The sequence below is a fragment of the Coturnix japonica genome, chromosome 14 (genome assembly GCF_054131305.1).
Source record: "Coturnix japonica strain WE chromosome 14, WE-NBRP24, whole genome shotgun sequence".
In the NCBI taxonomy this organism is placed as follows: Eukaryota; Metazoa; Chordata; class Aves; order Galliformes; family Phasianidae; genus Coturnix; species Coturnix japonica.
In genome coordinates this window covers 6858754-6873863 of record NC_140676.1, presented here as the reverse complement: position 1 = coordinate 6873863, position 15110 = coordinate 6858754, and the positions used below count along the sequence as shown (strand labels likewise).

The 15110-nt window shown below is 44.5% G+C and overlaps 1 protein-coding gene across 4 annotated transcripts in view; it reads right to left on the bottom strand.

Annotated features, from left to right (window-relative positions):
* The window catches only part of ACAN (aggrecan), a 41794-nt gene that overhangs the window by 21066 nt on the left and 5618 nt on the right, over positions 1-15110 (bottom strand). For 2 of the 4 annotated variants that reach the window (XM_015873080.3, XM_032446794.2), the window contains 4 exons: positions 2774-2850; positions 1865-2236; positions 818-992; positions 441-568 (listed from right to left, as the gene is read on the bottom strand). In XM_015873080.3, coding sequence (XP_015728566.2) covers positions 441-568; positions 818-992; positions 1865-2236; positions 2774-2843 — 745 coding nt within the window. In that variant the 5' untranslated portion in view covers positions 2844-2850. Of the gene's footprint in view, positions 1-440; positions 569-817; positions 993-1864; positions 2240-2773; positions 2851-15110 lie in introns of all 4 variants that reach the window. The other 2 variants (XM_085514949.1, XM_085514951.1) reach the window with 1 other exon arrangement.

Here is a 15110-nt window from a genome sequence, read left to right as displayed (position 1 = left end):
CATCATGTTGGTGACTATCTCTAAAGACCAGAATAAAGGGGGGTCTGAGGGAGTGAATTAGTTGGAGGAAGACATACTTAACTATCTGGAGTCAAAGGACAAGTGGAAGATAAAGGTCAGTTTCAATTCTGATGTGCTGAATGGATCCCTGATGTGGGCACTTCTAGAAATCACATCCTGGAATGGATGTTCAGAGGCATGAGGGATGGCAGGGCTCTGTTGGAGACTAGACCATCCGCACCCTCTATGCTGCATTAGTCATTTAACACTAAAATTCTCCAAGGTCTTACAGAAAAACCATAGAGAACATTTGGCCTTGCTGGGGGGTGTGATTTCCACCTTTAAATTGTCATCTTCCAGGTTATTTGTGCCCTGTTGTCTGGACTAGGCACAATCAGAGTATTGGCTGCTTCTGCATCTAGTGAGAACCCCCCATTCACCTTGCATTTGCTCTGCATAGCAGTAAACATCATAGGTTTCATCTGTCTCACGGACACCGTAGGTCCTCACTCCTGGAAACTCATCCTTGTCACCGTAGCAGCGTTCCCGGGGCAGATGGATGGGGTACCTGGGGGACAAGGTGCATAGAAGCAGGATGGGGCAGCAGCACAGGGCTGGAGGAGCCAGCATCCTGCTTTCCCTGTGACAGTCCTGAGAATCAGGTAAAGACATCAGAGGCCAAGGTGCCCACTAATGGGGGACACAGGGCTCAGCACTTATGGATTTTCTTAGCATTTCCCAACTGTTTCTCAACCATCCTGCATTGGTGGCTTTATTACAATAGCCCTTACCTAAAGTGGCTTTAATCTCCCTTTACCTGACAGTCTGGTCAGCCAGCCAGCCGGCGTCACACTGCTCGTACCCATCCTCATAGGCAGCCTGCAGCTGCTCAGGGGTGGCAATGACAGCACTGTTCTGGATACAGGCCTGCTTTGCCTTCTCAAAGTTCAAGGTGTACCTCGTGGAGATTGCTCTGTAGTGGAACACGACGCCTGGAAAAACACAATGGCCATCATGGACGTGTCTGCTGGAGAGCAACCAGCCCCTTTCCCTCCACTTGAGTTAGGGATTCAAAGAGAGGGGAGAGAAACAATGAATTATTTTTGTACTGGTGATCTAACTTTGAGCATCTCAAGCTACAGGGTGACTTGGTGGGCCTTGTAGAGCACACGGCATTTTATACCAAGGCACACCACTTAAAGTCTGTAGATTTTCTGGGACTCTACAAAGGACAGCTATCTGTATGCTCTGGGCTGGCATCAGTTCAGTGCAAAATTCACCAGGAGGCAACGGTGTGGATACTGCAGTGCATGCAATCAGCAGAAGCCTCCTGGATTTTCCTCTTGTGGTGGAAGCTGTCCTCTTGGACTGCACTGAAAGCAAAACCCTTGATAAAGGTAAGGATTGTAGGAACTCCAACTTTACTTATTTTATCCACTTATTAATCAAATGATCTTTGGGGAAAAAGAATTCCAGAGCAGACCAATTCTCCAGCTGAGGGCATCCCTTCCCCTGGAATATTTGGAAGAATTAAAAGGCTTTGCACTAGCCCCTCTGCTGATTCACTCCTCTGAGCAATGGTGCAGCATATCCAGCTCCACCTCCTGCCAAGACATCATCTTACCATCTCTGTAACTCACCTTCTGTCATAAGAGTCATTTTATTAGCATCATATTCTGCCATGAGTCACTCTACTGTTCTGTTTACTCTGCTGGAATTAATGCTTGGCCCATGGCTTGTGCTCACCTGCACATGGCCCTGTGTGACCTGACCAGAACAGCTGGTGCTTATCAAGAGAGCAACATCTTTTCTCCTTTCTACCCAGGCCAGATTCTGGGAGGAAGCAGTAAAGGCAGGGTCTCACCTTTCACCAGGACCTCTATTGTGTCTTCTCTGTCCTCAATCCCATACATCACTTCACAGCGATAAATCCCAGTGTGGTTGGATCTCAGCGCCTTGATTTCCAGGGTGGCATCGGTGGGAATGGCAGGATAATTGGGCAAGGAGATCACCTCTCTGTACTCTGCATTGAGCCGGATCTTCCCACCGGTGGCCACTAGTAAGACAATCTCTGTTCCATTAGAAAGCTTGCTCCATTTGATCCGTGGGGTTAGCAGAGCATTGGTGTCCTCTTCCTCTGGGATGTTGAAATAGCAGGGGATGTTCAGGGAGCTTCCCAGGACAACACGCAGGGGAGACTGCTCAGGTATCTTCACTTCCAGGCCATCACTACCGTCTGCTAGTTCCCAAACAAAGCAAGGGATACATCGGTAATGCACTTCATCCTAAATATCCAGTGTTTCCATATGCTACAGAGCCTCTGTCTGCTTTGAAAACCTTCTACATGCACATATTCAAGTGTACTCTTTTTGTCTAGGCTGTTGAAAAAGCCTTGGAGAAATGGAGGTTACAACAATTACCCTTGCTCCATGGTTGCTCTTGGGAGCTGGGAGCAGCACCACATGTGGGGATAAATGGAGTGAAGGGGCCTACCTCAGTGTGGCCGCAGTCCACAACATGAGATCACAACTGATAGGGCAGAAGAAAGGGGGAATGTTGAAATTCCCTTGACTTCCCATAAACCCATGTTTGACTGAACTGTCCTTTCAAGCACAATAACAGTGACAGAAGGTGGCATCACACCCATCCAAAAAAGGGCCCAATCCATACACAGAGCAAGTCTTTGGCACACCTAGAGATGTCCCCATTTGGTGATGGCACCAGTGTGCAGCACCTTGCCCACTGCTGACTCCTCGCACCCTGTAGCACGTACCTGAGAGCTCTGCGAAGGCAGCTGTGGTGATGGCTTGCAAACACACAAACACTAGTAGTAGAGTGGTCATAGTTTACCTGCCAGGAACAACACAGGGGAAAAGGATTTATAACAGCTGTATGTTTGTGTAGAGAAGAGCTGTGGGTGATGCAGTGGGGCAGAGCAATGCTTTCAGCACCAGCTCTCAGCAGGGGCTGCCCCTGACCAGCATCTTCCATTCAAGCCAACATGGCTCTGGGGCCAGTTGTTTGGATGCATTTTGTACATCTTAAAGGGAAAACTGTCTCCATACAGTGGAAAAACCAAAGGTTACAATGCTTTAATTCCATTCATTGCAGTGACAGCATACACAGACTTAAATGCAAATGGATCCTGAATTGATATGGGGAATCCATAGGATAAAATTCTAGGCATTGTAACCCGATACAATAAAGAACTTGTCAGGATCTATCGACTAATCAGAGCAGCCTGATACTTTAGAAAACTTATGAAAAGAAAAGAGCATCCTACTGACACTGAATGACAGAAGCAATATAGGCCAGACCAGCTAAATTAATCCTAAACGGATTATCATTCATAATAGTTCTTCTGCACCATATCATTAAATATAAAATAGCTGCAAGTGCTCAAGTTGGCATTAATATTTCCAGTAAAAACCATGTCCTCTGGCAACATGACATTGTTTGGCACCACATTTCGACAGTGACTCAGGAGGATGGACCACACCTACTGAATCACCGGAGTTTCCTTTGAGGTCACCTGTCCAAATATTGGCCATTTCTCTTCTGTGATCCAGAAAGATCCCAGCTGGCAGGGAACATCCTGAGTATATAACCTATCAGTCTAGCAGAAAGGGCCTCTAAATAACACCACTGGCATCATTTGTGACCAAAAATAAACCTCTTCCTGAACAGTCCAGCATTAGCCTTTTGATGCTGAAAAATTGACCTCAGTGCACTCATTCATTTCAACGTGATACATCACAAAATGTCATCTCTGTGGAGCCTTTAGTTAATAGAAACAGCTATACCAGAGGAAAACAGGACAGAATGAGGCTGGACCACATTGGCAGAGAAGCACTTGTAGGCCAACCTCAAGGACAAACTGCAGAGTTGTGTGTGCGTGTTTGTGTGTCCTTTTAGTTAGGAATGATTTATACATGTATAATCAACTTATTAGGAACAGAACAAACCACAGCCATGGTACTGGCCATCAGTAGGGGGAAACAAAGACAGTTGTGCTGCAGTGATGCAGAAGAGGCCAAGGGGTTTGGCACCCAGAAGATGGACAATACCAGTGACAAAGTATGGGATGGTCTAGGGACAGAGAAGTGCCTTCTGCTCCTCAGAAGCAAGAATTGGAAACACCATCTGCTATGGATAAACAGAGTGAAATCAGCCATACTCAGGAGTCCTTAAAGAGCTGGCTGCAAAAATTGCTGGCCCGCTGATGTTTGTTTTTAATCTGTGCTGGAGCACTGGGGCAGGTCCTAAACACCGGAGCACTGTGCCAACAGTCAGCAATGACACGCAAAGAACAGACTCCTGGTTTGACTGACATCAGTTGCAGGCAAAATAATGGAAAGTCTGATACTGCCTTCAGTTCACTGAGCACTGAAGAATAACTATCATACGTATTTTAGCTGAGGCGCTTGCAGAGAAAAGAGGTGCTTCCGTACTCTGTATTGTTGGTTGGTATAATCCTAAATTTGTCTGATAAATCTGCCTGCATGGTTGTAACATAATGTAATTAGATTTTGATAAGGTTTGACTTTCACAGGGTTCTGTGCTACGAGGATGGATAATATTGATAATCATAAAATCATGAAGTTGGAAAAGACCACTACGATCATATAGTCCAAGCATCAACCCCAGCAAGGGCTCTTTAATCTAATAGAAGGGCATAACAAGAACTAATAGTTGGGCGCCATATGCCAACCAAATTCAAATGGGAAACAAAGCCCATGTTTCATACACGTGGTGATGGACTGCTGGAACTTGTGCCGAGGGAAGCAATGGAGCTTCTATCCCTTGGTAGCTTCAAATCCATACTTGGAGAACCTGTTTGCAAGATATGGCTTAGGCAAAGTAAGTTACTGCATTTGATACAGAGATAGCTGGGTGAAGTTTGAAGGGTCTAGATGCACAGGAGATCAGGCCAGAACGATTCCTTCTGACATTAAAATTCATGAATACAAATATATCAGTGTTCCAATCCCTGCTCTTGTATTATTCATCTTGCCTGGCTCTAGGCAGTACAAAGAACCATGAATATCATGCAAATTTTTTAACAGCCTTATAGAATCGAAGGCAAACTCACAGTGTAAAGTTAACTGCTTTCCCTGTTCAACCTAAGCCAGCCATCCCTGAGGTCTGCCCAGGAGAGGTATCAGAACGGAGAAAGAGATTTAGGGGTAAGCTGCCAGTGGAGGAGATGGATAAGGGCTTAATCTGTATTTTAGAGAACATCTCCAGGTTACAGATGAGTCACTGCTAACACATGAGGCATTGCAAAGAGCTTGAACAGCTTCAGTATTTTTGCATACCTTTAAAGTTTTGGGACGAGCCCATGCACTCCTGGTCTCACTCAAACTCTATGCTGATCTTTCACATGGAAAAACAGCCTTCTAGGTTAACAGCTGAGACAAACAGTATCTTCACAGTTTGGCTTAGCTGCAGGGAAAAAATCCAACCTCCCCTTATCCCATAGAAGCCCAGAGGCAAAGCTTTTCGCTGTGAGCAGTGGTTAAACAAATCACAATAATATTTTGAGTGTATTCTTCCAATGCATTGACTCCCTGCCAGTAAGAAACCCAGCCTAATCCTCAGGGTGCTGTTTCCAACGCTGATCTCCATTTTGCATTCCCTATAAGCATGCCAAAGAGATCTGGCCCTGAGCCTGCACACAGCACTGGTTGGGATTTGCAGTGTTGGGAGTGCCTCTGATTCTTGTCCCATCTGTATGGCAGAGGTTCCATGCTGTAACACTTGCATATCTCCAGTGAGATGGCCAAGTGCACGATAATGAGCAAAGTGCTGCTTCAAGGAGCAGTTCTGGATTCGTATAAAGACAACAATCTGCTGAGACAACACCAACAGTGCAGATGATGGAGACACAGTCTGCACAACTCAGGGAATTGGGTCACTCTCCTCAACATCTAAACCAGACCATGCAACATACACCTCAGAGCTGATGACTGATCTCCACTGCCTATAGTTATGAGCTCCTGCTCACTATCTTCCCGATGGCCCCAGCTGTGGCTGAAGGGTTAGGGAGAGAAGTGGATCTGAGCAACACATTAGGGATACAGTCAGTGCCTCTCCCATGTGTGTCACGAATAGCACAGATTTCTGGTAATAACTCCATTTATCTGCTCGAACAAAGTAACCTGTCTGCTAGAGAAAGGTGTGCTGCTAAGCCCATAGAAGCTACCAGGTAATTGCTGACAAACTCCAACACAGCTGCAAGTTCCTTATTTTCTAGTAGAAAACATCACGTGGAAGAAGAATTCTGCAGACACTTTGAGGTGCTCTCCTTAGGGTAAGCACTGAGACAGGACTGCCTTGAGACTGAGGGAGAATTGTTATTGCAGCTCACAGCCTGACACACAAGGGAACTGTGATCACGCTATGCTTTCTACAAGGTCTGTGCTACAGAGCACCTTCTAGTCCTACAAATGATTTTATTGCAAAGCCCTTTTTGCTTTTGCTGGGGGAACAGCTGGAGCAAGCAGCTTTTGTAGCAGGAGAAGAAGAGGAGGGGGGACAAGCGGTCCAACATCACAAGTATCCCTTTAAAGCAGAAAGACCATCCCAGCACAGGGCACCAAGCAGCAGAGCAAGAATCCAACCAAGCTGCCACAAAAATCCCAGCTATCCTACCTGCCCTAACCAGTGACCAGCTCAGCCCAGGCCAGGAAGAACTGGGGAAAAGCTCTTGCCTTTCCAAAAATGACAGAGCCGGGAAATGCTGGGAGGCTCAATATGTCTCTGCCCCAGAGAACAACTATCTCTTTTACTGAAGTTTATTGCCACTTTATTTTACGCCTTAAAGCTGTGCTTCTGTATCAGGTTGTGTGCGGACTATCCTAAATTGGCTGCATATAAATATGTTTATTTGAGTATCTAAGTGTGTGTGTGGAGCAAAGTGTGTACATATGTGCAGACAGGTTTAATCCCTCACTCTTCCAACCCTGTCCCCAGCTTTTCAAAGCAATGAAGAATCTGGAGAGAGCAAGAAAAAGAGAAGTCACGGCAGTCAAAGTCCAACAAAGTGCCTACACAGTAAGACTGTACAGTGGAAAATAGCCAGATGGCCCATTTGCAGCAGTCTAACTTGTTTGCTCGCTGGAAAGCATTTTCTCCTCTAGTTTATTTTAATTGAGCCCCATCTGCAGTTTCTCCTGTGGCCTTTGCTTGCTCCATACCATGTTAATCACTCTTGTTGCAATTAAAATCATTTTCATCACCCTTAATCCTGCTGTTGTCCTGTTATTTATTTATTTATTTTGAAGGATCACTTCAAGCTTCCTTTTTTCTCAGATTTGGAAGACCTTTAATACACTTACGTATTGTTTCTGGCAGCTAATAAAATGCCACTTATTAAGTAGAAGATATGCCTGGGCATAACAGAGTTTCCAAAGACAACATTTCCTTCAAAACCATGGATATAAAGAAGCTCCTGAACAAGACTCAAAACCAGCACTTCTTATTTAGCCTAGTGCTCTCTCTTCTCAACTGGTTTTCCATCCCCTGTTTGTTCACCATTAAGGAATAACAGTTTCCCTAGGACACCTCCATCTAGCATGATTATTTTCAGGCAGCAGCTGTGGGGATGGTGAGGTTTGAGGAGGCACCAGGTGGGCTCTCAGCTCTATGTCTGACCAAGAGTGGTTTCTCCTCTCCCACGTAAAACTACAGACCGCTGCTCCACGATCTCTCTGAACAAACACCTTATTGTCCCTTCTGCATGTTCCCAGCCTCTGTGCAGCACTGAGAGCTTTTCTGTTAAATACCTCAGCCTGGTCCAGGAAAAGGGAGGAAAGGAAGGGGGGTTGGAGGGGGAAAGTGAGGGGGGTGGGCAAAACACGTTTTATTTCTTCTTTTTTTAAAATAAGGCAAACTTTGGAACCGAAATATGGTAATAAATGCACTCCTGTGATTTTTCGTGTTTTTTCAGCTGTAAAGAAAATAGGCGAAATATTCCATTTTGTCTGGCTTCCAAACCATTCTGAGAGTAAGGTCTTTATGCACAGAGCAGCCTGGATGCTGCTCCTGCCTGCTCTGTTTCTGAAACTATCCCTGGAACAATAACCTCCTTTTTTTCCCCCAATCAGAAAGACACGTGGCAGAACTGCTCTGATATTGTGTCATCAAGGGACGGAATCCTTCATGCCAGCAGTTCTGCAGCATTGGCTGCTTGGATTGCTACAGGAGATAAGAAACTGACACAGAGAGGTGCGCTTCGTGCACAGGGCAGAAAACAGATTTGGGTTCTGTGTTATTCTTTCTCAGTGTTGTTACCGGCTTCTCCTTCTGTAAGATCTCCAGCCTGTTATAATTTGGCTATTTATTTAATTGCATTGCACTTATACTACAGGAAGAGCCAAAATACCCAAGGATGCACAGACGAGCCTTCAGCAAGTAAGATCCAATGGAAATCTTAATAAAACCTGGACAGTTGAGTGCTAGATCTAGTTATCTACCCAGGCTCAGGCATACAGCCTGGAACTAACATTCAGCTGAACACACAAAGCTTTGTAAGCATTTCTCTCTTCTGGTAACTACCACAGAACAGCTCTCATTCTCCCCTAATTTATACTGGTTTTACACTACATCACCATTAATTTCAGCAGCATTTCTCCATCAGAAGGAAGCTGAACATCTGGGCCTTCTGCTCCAGAATGGCATAAGCCCATGCCATTGGCCACCCAAAAACAACCAGCTCTCACAGAAAAAACAGAGCTGGCTGTCACTTGCAGCACACACTGGCAATTTTCCTGACCCTGAAAGGGCAGACATGTCCGTTGTGGTGAGACAACAGCTGGTCTCTCTCATGCAAGGTACAGCATCAGTGCTAAGGTAGAACTGCCACAGCTCTGTCTGCTCAATATGGAACAAGAGCCGCATTAAACAGCACTTTGAGCATCTAAATTCAAGGGAACAATGAGCCTTTGAGGCTCACTGAAGCTCCTACTCAAAACCCTCACTAGTCCAGAAGAAACAGATGTCTTGGCTGAGAACCTTCATAGAGTGTCTCAGTCATTTCAGGTAGCAGAGCCTGGAGCACCATTCCAACTTGATGTCTAACTTTTAGAGAAGAGAGGATGATTATGGTCTTCATAAAACCTCCTTAGGATGTTCTTCTTGCACTGCTGTTGTAATCCATACATAACCCTCTGCATGCAAGGAGGAATTTAATCCACAAAGTAGAAATGGAACTTGGAAATCTCTTTCCTCCTAGATATGCCACCTGTGGAAGTGACTGTCACCCAGACATCTTCATTTATTTACTTATGGGAAGCAAGAGGTTTGTAAACCGTTATAACCCAGAGAAAGTAAGTAACAACCAGCAGGTGCTTTGTGGACCTGCCATTAGCCTTGAGGAGTTCTCTTTTAGGCACATGGAATAAAACAACCAAAACCTCTCTTGTGCCTGTGAGATCATGTTTCAGTACAGAAGCCATAGGCACAGAGACATAAGCCTGATGCTCGTCACTGGCTTCACTAGTTAACTGTCCAAGTCTGATATCTGTTAACACTCTGCTACCCGAAATTGCCTTGGAAATGTGGTGTGAAAATTCACTTAATGAGGCACTGGGCAGGACTAGAAGAGACATCCTGAAGCTGGTCCCTAACATATCAGCTTCACAACATACGAAGACTTTTCCTTTTGCTCCAGATAGAGAAAACATCAAACTAGCACAGAAAACCACACAACAAACCTAAGAGATTTGAGGGGAGAGCCAGATTTCATGTGGTATGTGCGGCTGTAGGGCCCCTGCAGTAACTGCATCTTGAGTCATGCTAACGACAAGGAGTGTGATCGCATTTCTGGTTGGTATCAGTGTAATACTGTGCATAGCCTTGGCTTGTATTAACATCCCTTCACTTGAATATACACCACATGTAGGATACAAAGGCTGCCATTACCTCTCACCTAAGATACCTCCCTCTAGTGTTCTGCAGAACATCATGACTTAAGCTGAAGCCATCCATGCTACAAACACACACAGCTGGTAACACCAACCACCCTCACATCATCACCCCATGGACACAAAGGTGATAAGTGAGCAATCACTTCCTATCTAGTCTTTGCTTTACAATGTATTGCATAATGTTGGTGCTTGACCGTGGAAAAAAACAACCTTCTCCCCAATGAGGAGGAAGAGCTTCTAGCTTCATGACAGGCTCAGTTCTGGCCTCTTTTTGCTCCCCACTTTCTCTTTCCAAAGTTGGCACCTGAAAGTTTTCTCTGCATTAATTCCAGACATTGTGTAAACACTGTGCTTAGATTTACTTAAATGAGGCTGTTTCAGATCTAGCTTTCTTCCCAAATAGATTTCCTGTCTCATAAATTCAAGACATGCACGGTTTAGTTTTGCTAGGAAGGTGGAATCTTGACTTGTTCCTCCCTTCAAGGTGATCTAGGAGACAAAAGGGCAAACGACATGGGAGAGGGTCAGGGCCTTTCTGCTTACTAGCTGGGAAGGGGAGAGTCCTACCACCAGTGGTAGAAAACATTACTACTTGCTATAAATAATCTGTAAGATCTGAAATCTAACAGTCCTTTAGCAATTTTTTCCCCCTCCATAACTCCAGGTTATTATATATATATTTTTACACAAAACACCCTCTTCCTCCTGAGCAGATCTGTCTCATTTCCAATGGAGAAGGAAGAGACTTGTATTTTCTCCTGTTTCCAGCTACTCCAACTCTTTGTGACTCCTTAAAGCACCTATTCCTTGTGCAGATAAGCAGAGTCTGCCAGGAGACAAGTAGCCCTCCCTCTTTTATTCACTAGCCTCTACTCACCAGCTTATACCAAAGACTTCAGATACCTATTCCAACAGCAACATGAGCCCCTAACCACAGTGCAACCATGGATTTTGCTGCTGATGTTGAAGGATCTCACACACCTTTTTTATGCTGAAGAGGCTTTACCAAAATGTTGGAGCAGGTTTTCACTCTGAGCGTTAGATCTGGAGGCTCTGAGCCTGCTTTGCCTTCCAGCTGATGAATGGTACAGAGACCACAGACTTCACATTCAGAATGTAAAGATGGGTTGAGAGGTCAGGAAGAGTTTGGTGCTTCTGCTAATGCTGGCCCCAGCTACTCACACATCTCTCCAAGATAGAAATGTCAGCTTTTATATCAAGTTTCTTATTCCTGTAGCACAGGAAAGAGGTCTTTTGACAAGAGCATCACCAAACCAAAATACCTGCAATGTTATATAGATCATCCCTCTGGAGCACTACCTGGGGTTTCCTATAAGTATGTTGAAAATCTGTTCAAATCTCCCTGTTCTGTCTCTTAATCCAGTTTTTTTCCCCCTTTTCTATTGATCCAATACCCAGCTGATGCCATCTCACAGCACCTAGTTGCTCTCCATCCCTGTACAGTTCCTTCCTTTTCTGTATGCTCAAACCTTTCACATACCAGGAGGCTGTTCTGGCATGCGGTGTCCTCTTCCCTCCCAGCCAAGACATACAGTGTGTGTTTAACTCAATTCACCTGGCTCAGTCAATTAGGGCTCTGTTTATTGCTCCATTCCTTTTGGGGAATGGAGCTATCTGCCCTGTCCTATCATTCCAAAGGGATTTCACCACATTGGGAACACTGAGGGATGCTCAGCTCTCTTTGCTAAGTGCAGTCCTGCTGAGCACCATTCCCTTGTCAAATCACTTTATCCAAACTATAACTCCTGCCTTTGGTTCAGCCTGCTCTGTGCTTTTGGGACAGAAAGAAACTGGGGATCCAGGCAGAAAATAAATCTTTCTCTTTTCTTCATTTGCTGAGGGAGATTTCAGCATCTTTCAAATAACTGACCACAACGAATGGCCTGTTCGCTTTGAACACATGGTGAAATTAGCCTGAAGAATAGAAACATTGCTCTTCATTAACAGCCAGACTCTTTGACTTGAACGTATGTTGTGCAGAAAGAAAACTCTCCCTCTCAACACACACACAATGCCTTAATGGGCAATGGAATAGTGTTACTTAGGAAGTAACCACCATGACATGGCATGGAAAGAGAGGGTAAAATGGAGACAACTGGCTTCTCCAAAATTAGTTGCAGGCTGGGGTCAGTGAATGCATATCAATAATCTTTTCATTACAACTCAGACCTCAGGGCTCCACTGAATTAGCCCTGCACAGAGAGACAACAGACCCTGCCTAATAATCTCGCGAACTAGAAAATATGCTGTTGACCAAACCTGTGGAGCACAAATGTGAATCTGAGGAGACCACGGGAATCCTGAATAAAAACAAGGTTCTTACATGAAATATAGAATCATTCTGTGAGGTGTAAGCTGCAGAAAGACATTTAACCTTAACACAAGCCACAGACATCCGGAGAGACAATGCTGTTAAGTCCAAATCTAGTTTGCTAGACAAAGGCAATACATCATCCCTTTAGAAAGAGAAAGGGAGGTATGGAGGAAACCAGAACGGCAATTAAATGGGAATACAAAGTTTTCTGAGAGGCAAATAAATTCCTGCGTATGAGATGTGGTTGAGAGGAGAGCCAAAACATTGCCCACCATTTGGTGAAGCATTCTGTAAAGGCAACAGAAAATGCTGTTTTTCCAGAGGTATGTGGGACAGTTTGAAACCAACAGTACCCACATTTTGGGAGGAACGAAAGGCACCAACACAGATCCCCTTGTGGGGGAAATAACTGCTTAGCAGAGTGTTTCAAACCAGCAAACAGGCTCAGACACTGATGGAAGAGCACGTTGCACCAGTATTTTGACCCCAAGCACAGTGCACTAGCAAGAGAGATGGCAAAAAAGTAAAACTTGTTTTATAGTATTGGTGTAAAAGACCAATTCAGAGAAAAGTAATGATTATGATCTATTTTAAACAAGCTTTCTTCCAATTTTTCCAGCAAGATGGGTAGATAAATTATCTGGTGGATGGATTCAGTTTCCACTGGACTCAAGAGAAACGTGCCCATTTAATCCTGAGGTTTGTGACATCAAACTGGGGTTCTGGTTTTAAAGCCTAGTCTAGACATGTAACTGCTTGAAACAAATAGACAGCAGGGAGAGCGCTTGAGAGGAAGTCCCAATCCCTACCACTTTGCTCAGTTTTCAGACAGAAGAATTAATTCCATGAGACAACACAGCAAGGAAAATCCTGCTTGGCTCTTACACACTTACACAGTATGAGAACTGGATCTAATCACGCATAACATTTGGCACTGTCACCAAACAGGCTGCAGACTATGGCAGTTCCATGTCTGTGACAGAAAAGCCGTCGTGGCATTAGAGCTCATCAATCCATACTATTTGCATAAAGCAAGCAATGGGAGTCAGATTGAGTAAGACTAGCTGCTGAGTTTCATAACAAAAATATTCTCTAGCATTTAAGATGAGCATTCTGGAAAACACAAGCCTGCTTCAAGCTATGACTAAAAGGAAGCATAATGGGAAGGTGAGGGGCAATGGCTATATAAGTTCTGACCCTGAAAGGTCAGTCCATGCAGACCCCAAGCTTGTCCAGCCAACAACTGGGGCTTCCAGAACTCTACTTGCTGCTGCAGCATTGAAGATGTTCAAAGCCATGTTGGGTCACTCCCCTTGGGTTGGATGCCCCATGGTTGCTCTCTCAGATCAACACATTTCCTACCATAAGGATGTTGCAAAAGGCAGTGAAAAATATAAGTGTTGTGGAGAGCAGAAGAAACACGCACTAACTGGTCATTAGCAAAACTAGCAAATAACTTCTGAACCGAACTTTGAAAGATCTTGATGATAAGTCAAGGCAAAACAGCAACAGATGACATTCTTACAGTGTGCTCTCCAATAGTTGCCACAATATTTCTGGGAATGTCCAAATTGTTGAGTAAAAGTCTGATTACCTGCCAAATCATCCACCATATCTCAGAATTTAAAGACGTAAATGGATGAGTGAGGAGCCTAATGGGATTTGCAGAAGTGCTGCTCTTTGTCTCCAGGCACTTTGCTGCAAAACATGGCCTTGAGTCCCTAAAGCTACTTCTGGATAAGGACATAATATTATGAGAGAAATAAATCCAATCAGCTCTCTGAGCATCCAGTATCACTATTCCCAAATATTATTGTTTAATTACACTAACAGCACAGATAAGAGAGATATCAGTGAGGTATGAAGCACCACAGGACTAGCAGTATATAGAAGAAATCGGTAACCAACTATGCCAGGATTGAAGAGAAGATGCCAACCACTGTGTCTCATTACCTTCTATTTCCCCAATATAGAGGATGGAGGCATGAGGAAAGCTTCAGCATTGCTCTGAGACTGAAGCATGAGAAAGCTGTTAGCATTTTGTGCATAAGCAGAGCCGGCCTTTTTGTCTTTGATGCTAGAGTGCAATTCTGAAGCTATTAAACACAACACACAAACAGGTGAGCAGAGGTCTGAGCAGCCAAGAGAGAATGGGCCGAGTGTTTTATCCATGAAATACACTGGTTTATTGTGTGGATGGAAATGCTGGAAGGAGGGTTTGTGTTAGCCAAAGCATCTTTGCCTACCATCTCAGTCACGTGCCTTGCATTGGCTGAAGGAGAACATGTGGTATCTCTAGCAGAAGGAAGGACAGAAGACTACTAATTCTTTGAAATGGAGACTCTAAAGGAAAACATAACTTTTCTAATAGAGAATGTGGGTGACAACCGAGGGTTACCAGCCCTTATTTCTTCATAAAGTTTCTGCAGGTAATACTGAGCTGGCTGCCACCTGTCTAAGTACCTTGCCTTGGCAGTGCGGTGTCTGTCAGAGCCCAGCTCACCCAAGAACCCATCTTGTCTTTGTTGAAGTGGTAATTGTAATGTAACTCACTTTGGGTATGACAGTGGGAACTGAAAGCACAGCACTAAAGATGAACTAAAGTGAAAGATGAGTAGTGGATGCCCCATCCTCCAGAACATTCAAGGTCAGACTGAACTGGGCTTGAGCACCTGATTGAGATGTAGGTGTCCCTGTTCAGTGCAGAGGAATTGGACTACATGACATATAAGGGTCCCTTCCAATTAGAATGATTCTATGATTGACTTCCCAGCCACTGAGATCTCAGTGCCTAAAAATCACAAGCCTACCTACCCCAAACAGAAAAGTGTGAAGGAACATATGCA